This window comes from Mustela nivalis (assembly GCF_964662115.1).
Source record: "Mustela nivalis genome assembly, chromosome: 13".
NCBI classification, from domain to species: Eukaryota; Metazoa; Chordata; class Mammalia; order Carnivora; family Mustelidae; genus Mustela; species Mustela nivalis.
This window is the reverse complement of record NC_139032.1, coordinates 83,227,659-83,240,360: the sequence shown is the minus strand read 5'-3', so window position 1 is coordinate 83,240,360 and position 12,702 is coordinate 83,227,659. Positions and strand designations below refer to the sequence as shown.

Here is a 12,702-nt window from a genome sequence, read left to right as displayed (position 1 = left end):
TCTCTGTCTCAGCAAGAGTGAAGATTTTCACTTTGTAAGTTTTAAGAAACTGAAAATTTTTAAGCTAATTAAATTTGCTGCTATCATGGAATGCTAATTTGGAGACTCTTGGTTCAAGAATATTATCTTAAGTTAGTCGCTACGTATAAAAAATGTAGCCATCAACTACCAGGATAGATTTCCTTTTTTACAGAAATCTTTCTTATAGGAAATGGATTGATAAACTTTTTCTATAAAGTCCAGATAATAAATATTTTAGGCTTTGCGGGCCACACAGTCTGGGTCTCAGCTACTCAGCCCTACCATTACAGAGCAAAAGCAGCTAGAGACTATATAAATGATTGTGGCTGTGTTCCATTAAACTTTATTTACCAAATGGGCCATACGCTACAGTTTGTCAACCCCTGTTACAGAAAATGCATATAGGATTTTAGATTTTAGGTGAGGATTTTTGTTTTAGGTGACAGAGTGGTTAGATTTCTCCAGGAAAGAGAAGAAGATAAGAATCTGCCTCTCTCTTGGTTATTCTGTTGTAACTTTTATTCATTTGGTGTTCCTTCCTTTAAATGTTTAGGAAAGTTCGTGCCACATTCTTTGCCAGATTCCATGTCAGATTCCTTGCTAGGTACTGCATTTGTTTTATGGCCTGGCAAGGCCCTTAGCCTGTCTATGCCTTAGTTTTCCTAGCAGTAAAAAAAAAAATATACATACCCCCACCTTTGTGGGTCATAGTTTGTGAGTATCCATTAAAATCTCTTTAAACGTGACACCTATACAAAGAATTTATTCAACCACTCTTTATTCAGTACCTATTTTGCCAGGTCCTGGGTGTCCAGTGATAAGTCACACATATACACTCCTGCAAAGAGTCCCTGTCTAGTGGGGGAGACATGCATGTAATCATTAATTATGTCCCTGAGGAAGACAGACTGCATGGCCAAAAAACTCCCTAGCCACCTCGAGCAGACAGTAGACCTGCCATGGTTCTGCTTGACATGAGACTTTTCTCTTCAGTAGGTCTGTGGAACTAAATGGATTCATGGCGTTCAGGGAGCAGTACATGGGGATGTCTGTGCCTCCACACTATCAATACATACCGCACCTTCTTAGCTATTCTGCCCACTCGCCACTCCTGCCCCCACAAGCTCGCAGCCTGGATCCCCAGTCATACAGTCTGATTCACCAGCTGGTGTCAGCCGAGGACCTGGAGCCACTGGGCACGCCCATGTTGATAGAAGATGGGTGAGTGCCCCGTTTAGCCCTTGAAACTTCACAATGACCCCTACCCCTCACCCGCCTTCATCCCTGGCTGCTAATCCCATAGGCTCTGAAATGAGTCAGGGGTAATGAGTAGTGACTCGCCTCAGAGGACAAATCTGTATTTATTTTTGAAGTCAGCAGTCCCTTGTTTTTCTCTTGAGCATCTTTTTTCAGAGTTGGGGCTGTTTCTGAATCCTTAGGGAATTGGGATTAAAGGACTTTTGTTTCTGCTTGGGCCTAGGTAAGCCAGGCCCTGAGGTGGCCTGAGTGCTTCTCTGGCTCAGAGCCAGAGTTGAGCTGTAATTCTGGGAATAATTACACATCAAGTCTAGGCTCCTGAACAAGCCATTCAAGGCACTACCTGTGTGCCGACTGTCTGCATCCCCAGCCAAGGTACCATGTGCGCTGGTGCCATGTGCGCCGTGTACAGACCTGAGTGGGGGGAAGGAGTACTCTTGTTCCCCGGTCAGCTCTGCCTGAGTCGATGCTCGCTCAGCCTCTAGGCCCGTCAGTTGCTGCACCCATTACTCTTTGGGCCTGAGGCACAGGCTGTTTGTTATCAATTCAGACCTCGTAGGATGTATCCTGAGATTTCTCAAGCTAGTCTCCAGTATCAGAAGAGGAAATTCAAAGATCTGCTTACAAGAAGGCCACACAAAATCTTTATAAACCTGGGCGTGGGGATATGGAGACGAGTCATGCCAGGGGCCTTGAGAAGAAGAAAACTGGGACCCTCTCTCGTCCAGCGCAGAGATGAGAAATGCCCTGTTCCTTCCATGCAGGGGTAGCTTTCAAGGACTGAGCAACTTTAGTTTCTGAAGTCTCTCCACCAGGGGGTGCACTGAGAGCAGGGAAAGCTAAACGTGTTTTCTCTTCTCTTTCAGCCCTATGGCCTTGGGCGCATTTCTGTGCCAGCCCCTGTGTTGGGTGGGCACCAGATTCGCCCTGCTGGAGCTCTCGTAGCCAAAAGTAATGCAGGAGTGATGGAATTTTCTCTAACACATGGAACATTAGTGGGATGTTGAAATGTTAACATTAAAAGTCATATTCCCTAATAATTGCACAAATTTCCAAGCTTCCTTTCCCTTTCTTCAACCTTTTCTCACCAAACCCACCTCTTAAGCCCTGAGCTTGCTGCTGACCCCAGTCTTGCCCCTTTATCATTAGACTCAATTGAATGGAGCTGGAGACCCATGATCAAGGGCAAGGAACCCACTGCCGGAGACCCTTTTTACTCTTAGAAGTACCCTTTCCCTGTGCCCCCATCCTCCCTCTCTGGCCACTGGAAGTGATTTTCCACTGTTCCTCCCCCCAGGTACGCTGTGACTCAGGCAGAGCTGTTTGCCCTGCTTTGCCGCCTGGCCGATGAGCTACTCTTTAGGCAGATTGCCTGGATCAAGAAACTGCCTTTCTTCTGCGAGCTCTCAATCAAGGATTACACGTGCCTCCTGAGCTCTACCTGGCAGGAATTAATCCTGCTGTCCTCTCTCACCGTTTATAGCAAACAGATCTTTGGGGAGCTGGCTGATGTCACTGCCAAGTACTCACCCTCTGATGAAGAACTACACAGGTAAGGGCTGTTGGTTGGGGAGGAAGTCCCAAGCAACCAAACCACTGTCATCCTGCAGGGTGGGGACGGAGTGCCCTCACTGACACTCCAGAGGATAGGAATTAATGCCACAAACGGGCCTGGCTTCGAATCCTTACTCTGCCTCTGACTAGCTTTGTAACCATAGTCAAGTCTCTGATTCCTACCTTCTGAATTTATAAAATGGGATAATACCAGTACCTCTGCAACAAGGTAATTGTGCAAAATAAATGATACTGGGCAGCAAGCCTTAGCAGAGCACTACACTATTTTTTTTTTTTTTTTTTTAATCACATCCGGATTACTCAGGTAAGAGAATATATCTGGGGAGAACAAAAATCTGAACTCTAAACTTCATCTATAAAGTGAGGGGCTCTGAGCTGTAGTTTACAATTCAAGAATAAGATCTAAAAGTCACTGTGTTACCTGTTACATGCCAGGCACTGGGCTTGGTATTTGATATTACTGTCTTATTCTTTTCTCACAGCCTCTAGCATTATAGGCATTGTTATGCCTATTTTATGGATTAAAAAACTGAAGTTCAAAGAGACCTGCCCTTTAATGTTTTGGATTTGAACCCAGAGCCTGAATTCGAACCCATGCCTGCCTAATGTCGAAGTTTAGGCTCTAACTGCATCTGAGATGCAGTGAGGCTAAGGAACCGAGCCACTCTCTTCATTGTTTTCTGGCATAACTTCTCATCCTATCTGGGCAGGATCCTAATCTCCCTATCTAGCACAGATCTTTTACTTACTCACTTTGAAGTCCTAGAGCACACAGTGAGTCCCCAAAATCAGGACAGGTGATCTGTTGATTTAACTTTTCTGGCTTATTAGTTTATCATGTGAAAAAATAAAGCTTAAATCACATTTTTTTTTTAAAGATTTTACTTATTTATTTGACAGAGATCACAAGCAGGCAGAGAGAGAGAGAGGAGGAAGCAGGCTCCTTGCTGAGCAGAGAGCCCGATGTGGGGCTCGATCCCAGGACCCTGAGATCATGACCTGAGCTGAAGGCAGAGGCTTTAAGCCACTGAGCCACCCAGGTGCCCCTTAAATCACATTTATATAGACATTTCAATAATTAACCTTTACTGAACAGTTTTTAAAAATGGAAGTCATCAGATTCCAGAACACCAATAAAGAGGGGTGAAGAGATAACCCCATCAATGAAAAGTGGAGGAGATGGGGTACTAGCCCCTATACTTCTCTACGCAGGACCAAAGTGCCTTTCCTTTGTCACCCAAATGCCATGGAATAAAGACAGGCTAAGTGTTAGGCTGAGGCTGAAAGTAAAGTTCCAAGACCGTCAGGGCCCTTTGCACAATGAGGGAGGGAGGAGTCTGGGTGCTGACACTCTGCCCTGGTTTTCTAATTAATTTCCTCTTCAGTGATGCTTACTGGCTTCAGGATAATCTGTAAATGACAGAGTTTTGAACCCATGTGACACTTTGTCCTGTAAACAGAGCTCTCTGATTTTGCAGATGACCAAACTCCCTCTTTTGAGCCTCTAATTCATTATTTCCATCAAATTCCTATCTGCTGGTCCTTAATTCTGGGCCAACTGAATGTTTGAATTGCATTCAGCAGACTTTAATATTGCCAGGGTTTGCAGAGCTGCCCCGTTGACTCTGTCCTTTTTATTCACCTGGAATTTGCTTGGAATCCACCAGTGCAGCCTGGGGCTGTCTAGAAAGTCAGTCTATGAGCTCTAGTTCCTATAGAATGATGGGTTTCTCCAGGCCCTCTGCAGGTAGGCAGGTATCATTGGCCATGCAGGGCTCCTTGTGGCTTTGAGCTTCATAAAGCACCCCATCCTACTCTGTGCAGTCCCTTAAGTCCCAAGAGCAAGGCAGAGGCTAGTAAATTAGTGAGGGAACGTTTATTTCTAGGAAGGCTCTTTACCAAGGAGAATGTAGAGCTGCACTGTCCAATATACTACCTGGTAGCCTCGGGTCACTTTTTAAATTGAAGTTAATTAAAATTTTATAAAATTAAAAATTCAGTCCTCATTTGCACTCGCCACATTCCACATGCTCACTAGCCACACGTGCTTCTTGAGTACGGTACCAGACGGTGCAGATACAGGACCTCTCCATCATCTCAGAAAGTTCTGTTGGAAATGCTGATTCTAGAACATGTGTTCGTTCTGAGGATAAGAAATAAATTTATTGTCGGGACTTACTACTCCGTGCAAGAAGCTTACGGAATCCATCCGTGGGAAATAGGAGTTAACTTCAATACCTTCGTTCCGATTCCATGCCCATGTACCTAGGACCCTGTCGTGTGTGTCAAAAGGAGGGGTGTTGGGGTTGAGATGGTACAGGCATGGTTTCTGACTCTGAGGTGAGAGCCACCAGCTCGGCTTGGGGGACTGGGAGACAAACAGAGGTAGATAACAATCTGTAATCCAGGGGGATACTGGTGGAGATCCAGGGGCATATGGGGGACTGTGCAAGCACAGCCAAGGAAGTAAGTACCTCTCCTGCCCAATCAAGTACTGCTTGCCAGAGGATAAGACATTTGAGCTGCATCTTGAAACGGGTGTTTCTAGGTAGATTATAGAGAACAGGAAGAAGGCAAGAGATAAAGTCCTAGAAGTTAGAGATCCTGGATGGTTGGTTTGTGCAGGAAATCAAAAGCAATCCTGTGGCTTAGGGTGTAGAGAGAATTTGTCTGAGAGATAGAAATGAAGGGAGAAATGACTGGAGAAAAAGGTTTTTTTAAAAAAGCAGATCATGAAGCATCATGAAGGTGTTCAAATGCTAGCCTGGGTGGCTCAGTTGGTTAAGTGTCTGACTCTTGATTTTGGCTCAGGTCGTGGTCTCAGGATCCTGGGATTGGGCTTCCCACTCCACAGAGTCTGCTTGTCTCCTCCCCTGCCCCGTGCTCACACACACACGTGCACTCTCTCCCTCAAGAAAATAAATAAATCTTTAAAAAAAAAAAGATTTACGGAGCACCTGGGTGCCTCAGTGGGTTAAAGCCTCTGCCTTCGGCTCAGGTCATGATCCCAGGGTCCTGGGATCGAGCCCTGCTCTCTGCTCAGCAGGGAGTCTGCATCCTCCTCTCTCTCTGCCTGCCTCTCTGCTTACTTGTGATATCTGTCTGTCAAATAAATAAATAAAATCTTTAAATAAATAAATAAATAAAATTTTGGGGAAAAGATTATTAAATGCCTACCAAAAGAATTTGGATTATATTATGTAAATACTATTAAGTCATAAGATGCTTCTATGTGGAGCAGTTACATGGTCAGGTGTCATTTTGAAAAGATCACTGTGGCTGTAAAGCTCAAGATGGACTGGCATGGACATCACTAGAGGATGGTGGTTGGGTAGGAGGTTTTTCCATAACCTAGGTAGAAGAGAAAATGGCCTGGACAAGGCAGCCGTGACTGTGGGAATAGTGAGGGCTGCACAGAGTTGAGAGATAACAAGGAGGTATAGTCAGTGGGACTTCAGGGAGGCAGAAGTTGGGGTTGGGGATGCTGCCAGGCAGGTGAGTGCGAATTCTCTGAGCCAAGATAATGGAGCCTGAGAAGAACAGGCCAAGAGATGCCCCACTCTGAGTCTGGTTTGGAGTCTGTAGAGCCTGAGAGCCCAGGAGGTCAGAGGAAAAGGAAGTATGAGAACCTCTGGAATCAGGTACATCAGAGAAAAGCATTTCTTACTCTGCTGGAGACTCAGGGTGTGGAGTCTGTAATTGGCCAGAGCTCTTTTCTACCTTGCCTGCTCCTGCGTTACTCCTACTCCCCCAAAATGCCTTTACTTTTTCACGACTCCTGAGTGCCAGTGAGTTCCTGCTGTCATGAAAAGGCTTTTCCCTGATGATACATGACCACCTCCTTTTCTCTTCTTAAATATTGAATCAAATTTATGGTACCCATTTTCCTTAATCAGGGTGTTATCAGACAGTGAGCTGGGCAAATTTGATTTAAAGCAGATTGTAGCACCAGCCAGTGACTGCTCCTGGCCCTAATCAAGACTCCTTCGCTCTCAAGAGAAGATGCCTTGCACTGGATGGCTTTAATGGGCACTTCTGTCTCGTGAGCAGTAGCTCCGTTTCTGTCAGATCTCTGGACAGTTGCCTCCCAGCTTCCCTGCTCACACCCTAGCTGTAAGGTTCAAGAAACAATCTCTTCTTTTTGTTGTGATAACAGGAGTGATGATGATGATGCCATTAATAATGATAATAGCTAACAAGTATGGACTGTTCATTGGGCCAGATTTCATCTTAAGTGCTTTACAAACATTGTTTAGTCCTCACCACCACCCCAAGCAACTGCACTGATGTTCCCCTTGTTCCACAGATAAGGAGCCTGAGGTTCAGAGAGGTGAAAAAACTCAAGGCTACAAACCTAGAAAAAGATGACGTTGAGATTATCCCCTAGATCTATTGTACTCCAAAGCCCAGAATCCTTACCAGTACCCTCTACTAAATAATTTAGCCTTCTAAAAAGTTCAACTTTCTGCAGTGTGTCCTAGACTTAACAATCTTACTTTCAGTCTCGGAGTGTTTACATGGGTGCTGAGGTGACAATTCCTTTAAAGCTATGACTGCTCCTGGGGGTACGTGCACTTAGCTCAATGAAAAAAAAGACAACTGGACCTCTCAGCCCCCTTAATGGGACATAACTTACACGGTGTCAGCTTCAATTGCTGACTGAATGGTCCAGTGGTTTGGGGGATCCTGGCGGGAATGTTTTCTTTGTCCCAGCGTGCTTGTGTAATGGGAACCTAGAAGAAGAATGGGTGTGTTTGTCCAACTCTCTGGCTTTAAATGCTGATAATTTGCAGACAGGGAATACAGGGGCGTTAGAACTGTGGAGTGGGCAGATGTGGAGGAGGCACGGCTGCAGGAGAAAGCAGGCCCATGAAACAGAGAACGATTTGTTTATCAAGGGGTGGGATGCGGGGTGTGGAGGAAAGCTTTGCAGTCGGGCTGTGGAGACCGAGTGGGGGCTCCTGGGCTGGCTGCCAGCCCCCCCCACCACTGCCAGGGGTCCATGACGGTTGCCTGTCCTAGGAAATGTGGAAAAGAAGGTACGTGCTGTCCCCAAGAGAAAGGGCAGATTGGGGACAGAAGCTCCCGCGGGGCACTTGGGAGCTCCTTTGTGCGGCTCACGTCTGGACTCAGCCGGCCGTAAGTTCAGTGCCGCTGGCCGGGGGTCTGGCTGATAACCACACACCTGCGGGGTCTGCGGTGCCAGAGGCAGCACTTGGGCCGAGCGGTTGCTGATTAAGGCAGGGAGCGTTATCTCTGTTTGCTACACTGCTCGGCCGCAGACAGACGCTGGTGTTGCCGCGCTGCCTCTGTCCTCCTTCTTGACGCCTACATTTCCTCCCCACACCAGCTCTCCGGCCAGCTACTAGAGGGGTTCACAGTGGAAACCTTTTCCCTCTCAAGAACAGAAATAGTGATCAGAGCCCTGTGATGGCGCGTGCTCTTCACTCCCAGGCCCGCTGCCTCCCGCATGGCTCAGCACCGTGGAGGCCCTGCAGCAGAGCCCACGCCTGCCTGAGCTGGGCCCGGGGCTGAGTCGCTGCAGGAACCCAGAGCTCCTGAGGTCCCCTGTGGTGGCATGAGGCAGCCTTTCCCAGTTACCAGTTAAGGACAAGACAGGGAGCGGACCGTGTGGTGCTAAGAAGGCGAAAGGCTTGGAGTTAGAAAACTTGGTTTAAACTTTGGCCCCACCCCACCACCACTTACTTGCTGTGCTGCTTTGGGGTAGGCAGGATGCTCTTCTTGTGTTTTCTTGTCCCTAACAAGCAGGTGATCTTACTTAGCCCCCAGGTTGTCAGGGAGGTAAAATGTAAGAATGCAGGAGAGGCCTAGGGACCCAGTAAATAACCTGTCTGAGCTTTGTTTCCACATGTGCACAGAAAGGACTGTAATACCAATTTTGTAGATTTATTGGGAGTATCCAGTGAAATAATAAGTGTAGAATATTTAACAGAGTTAACTGGCAAGTAGCAAATACTCAACAAAGGATAGAATGATAGATAAGGTTAGTATAGTAGTTATTCAGTATCAATTTGTCTATCAGCCAGTTTGGGGAAGTATTAATAACGTTGTAAAAGCGATTGGGCCAGGCATAGAGAGAAATGGAATCAGCCCTCATTGTTCAAATCAGCGGATGGAGGACAGGAGCCGCGGGTTGTGGTGGAACTTGATGGGGCGTTGAGGCGAAGGGGTCAGGCTCTAGATTGCTGGTAGCTCTCCTATAGCTCCCTCTGCTGCTTGAGAAGTGCAGACGTTTCTGGCCCAGAAAGGAGCCAGGCTTGCCCCCCAGGGAGAGGAGATGTGCTGCTTGCCCAGAGGCCAAGTCTTTGCAAAGCCTTCAGAGTCAACAAAGAAGGCAGTAGAGCAGGCGTTCAGGACCCACGTAGGGACTTCTTGCCCAGCATAGGGCTGCAGTACTCAGGTCTGAGGATGTCCCCAGCACATAGTCCCAGCGCTGGGCATCTTTTCTCCTTGACTGAGCTGCATCTGAGGCCTCTCTAGAACTCCCCTTAGTCCACTCCTAGAAGGGCAGAGACTGACCCTGACCCCAGCTATTATAAACTCTTGCTTCCCCATTAAGCCTTTTTGATGCTTGGTTTGGTGGTATCTCCACCTCTGATATGAGGTGTGCCCCACTGTGACCCAGAGTATTAGTCCCCTAACCTGGGGCTCCTTTTTCTAAAACTTGGTCTTTCCCCAAGGAGCTTGCTTCTAATCCAAAGAAAGGAGCATGGTCTGCACAGAGTCTTACCTGCTACAGTGTGATGCTGCCCTCTGATATTGGAAGAACCAAGGGCTTGGGAAGTTAGCCTAGGTTCCAAGTTCTAGCTCTGCCACCAGCTAGCTGTGTGCTTGTGGACCAGTCCCCTCTGCTCTTTGAACTTCAGTTTCTCATCTGTACAGCGGTAATGATCATCTCACAGAGCCCATGAAGCTGAGAAAACTCAATGAGAAAGTGCACATAAGTGCCTAGCAGGGAGACTGGTAGGGCGTGAAGGCTCAGGTAATGTTTCCCTTCCCCATAGCTAAAGTGAGGGATGCCAGTAAAATTTTTCATTGTGTGTAACCTCAACCCTGTTGGAAGCAGTGAACCTAAAAAATATAATCATCAGCTTTTTCTTCACCGTGGCAAAGGCTCAGGTAGAATCACCATGGCAGCTGCCGTTGAACCTGGAGGCTACATCTCAACTATCACAGAATCTTGATAGTGTTGTATTTTTCCACATTTACATTTCAGACTGCCTTTGGCCCTTGTTACCCGCAAGCAGGCAAGCATTATTATTTGTCAAAAGAGAATCTCGAAGTTTAGAGAGGTCAAATGATTTTCCCAAGGCCTTACAGCTTTTGAATGTTGGAGCTGGATGTGAACTTGGATTTAACTCACCCCACCTGACCATAGGAACAGCAGCTGACTGAGCTGCCTTCCCTCTAGACAAACCATGGATCTACCTGTCCTTCATAATGATTCTGGATTCCATTTCCCCCAAGCTCAGACTCTTTTCTATGTTAGATGCCTTAAGGAGCTGTAGGAGACCTCTTTCTTCCCTTCCTTAACCCCCACTGGCATCAAAGCCCACTCACACCTCTGTCTGTTCCCCAGATTTAGTGATGAAGGGATGGAGGTGATCGAGCGGCTCATCTACCTGTATCACAAGTTCCATCAGCTGAAGGTCTCCAATGAGGAGTATGCTTGCATGAAAGCCATTAACTTCTTAAATCAAGGTAAGTAGCTGGAGGTGAGAAAAGGGGATTTTGTTGGTTTGTTTATTTATTTATTTTGCCAGAGAGCATTTTCCCTCATGTTTCACACACCACCTCCCGCCCTTTTACCCTCAGGACTGGCACACAGAATCTGTCGCACCACGTGGGTACCAGTCCTAGAAGGCCTCTGCTTTCCTCAGCCTGCCCCTCTATAGCACAGGGCATGCTTTGGATTTTTTTCTTCAAACCTAAATGCCACAGTCTCTATAACTCATAGAGGAAGGAAGAGGATTTGCTTTGTTTAGTCAGTTTTAATGCATTTAAACACAGACACCAAGGACAGTACATGCGTCATTTAAAATATGTACCAAGTTTACCAGTGGCTGAAGAAGAGCTGGGTGACTGATGAAACTATTGGAGATAAGACGTGTGTGACAGGCTGGCAGTGGTTCTGACAGCCTCTTCAGGGCAGAGTGGGCGGGGGGTGGGGGTTGTACAGAAACAACGTGGATCCACAACGTGGATCAAGCGTGGCTTGCTTTTCTTTTTTTTTTTTTTTAAGATTTTTTATTTATTTGACAGAAAAAGCGAGAGAGGGAACACGAGCAGGGAGAGTGGGAGAGGGAGAAGTAGGCTTCCCACCAAGCAGGAAGTCTGATGCGGGGCTTGATCCCAGGACCCCGGGATCAGGACCTGAGCTGAAGGCAGCCCCTTGACAACTGAGCCACCCAACCACCCCTCAAGCATGGCTTTTCATTAGAAGACTGCTGGCTGCGGTTTATGTGGGGCATCACCCACGAAGTGGTGCTTGGTAGCTGCTCGTAACTGAAGCATGAAGGAGAATTCATACTCTCTTTTTTCCAAAGTAGCATATGACTGCTCTGTTCTCACAGTGGAACAGGGCTGTTTTGCTTCCTGTGACATTGGAATTGCTCTGTTACTGTATTCAGTTTCCTAGTCCAGAGTCTGAACCCCTCCTCTGGCTTACTCCTTCTAGCTGCTGCTTCGCTATTCATTCATCTTCATTTATCTGCTGTTCCATGTGCCTCCCTTAGACCAGGCGCTGTGTTGACCATGAAAGACATTAAGTAAAATAGATCGCAGGTCCCTGGCTTCAAGATGTACACACTTTAGGGGCGCCTGGGTGACTCATTGGGTTAAAGCCTCTGCCTTCCGCTCAGGTCATGATCTCAGGGTCCTGGGATTGAGCCCTACATTGTGCACTCTGCTCAGCAGGGAGCCTGCTTCCTCCTCTCTCTGCTTACCTCTCTGCCTACCTGTGATCTCTGTCAAATAAATAAACTAAATCTTAAAAAAAAAAAAAAAAAGAGGTACACACTCTAATGGGACCTGACACATTACTTGAGCCTCATATTGGGGGAGATCAGCAACAGCTACTTGAAGGAGAAATCTGAGCTGGGCCTCAAAGGCTGGGTAAGATTTATATAGAGAATATTTATGTCTTATTTTATGTATAAATTATATAGATAAGTTGTATTTATATTCTGTGTATAAAAAGTTGGTATGTGCATAGACATTATATATACACACATACATATACATTATATATATACACATATGCATTTATATATAAATGAAAGAGAGAGAGATCTTTATAGAGAAAAGGTGGAGTGACCGCTCGGATAGTATGAGCAGACGCACATAGGAGACCACGTGTGAGTATGTGCAGCTATCAGCAGACTTTGTTATTGGCTCTAGCAAAGGGCCAGTTTAAGATATTTTGACGGGGGCGCCTGGGTGGCTCAGTGGGTTAAGCCTCTGCCTTCGGCTTGGATCATGATCCCAGGGTCCTGGGATCGAGCCCTGCATCAGGCTCTCTGCTCTACAGTGAGCCTGCTTTCCTCTCTCTGCCTCTCTGCCTACTTGTGATCTCTCTCTCTCCCTCTCTCTGTCAAATAAATAAATAGATAGATAAATAAATAAATAAAAGATATTTTGACGGATATATTGTGAAAGGGAGATTACTCAATCAGTTGTTCAACATCCACTGGTCTGTGTTCTGTGTCGAGCCCTGTGTTGGGAGCCGTGCAGGAAGCTGAGAAAGATGCCGCCCAGCGCTCAAGTGTCTCGGTCTAGTGACTGTCCTTCATATTTTTTTTTCCTCCTTTATCTGATTTCTCTTCCCTT

General features: G+C 46.5%; 1 protein-coding gene across 4 annotated transcripts in view; it reads left to right on the top strand.

The window, feature by feature from the left end:
* NR6A1 (nuclear receptor subfamily 6 group A member 1) overlaps positions 1–12,702 on the top strand; it is a 224,563-nt gene that overhangs the window by 203,909 nt on the left and 7,952 nt on the right. For 2 of the 4 annotated variants that reach the window (XM_082695576.1, XM_082695578.1), the window contains 3 exons: positions 1,018–1,242; positions 2,576–2,830; positions 10,454–10,575. In XM_082695576.1, coding sequence (XP_082551702.1) covers positions 1,018–1,242; positions 2,576–2,830; positions 10,454–10,575 — 602 coding nt within the window. Of the gene's footprint in view, positions 1–1,014; positions 1,243–2,575; positions 2,831–10,453; positions 10,576–12,702 lie in introns of all 4 variants that reach the window. The other 2 variants (XM_082695575.1, XM_082695577.1) reach the window with 1 other exon arrangement.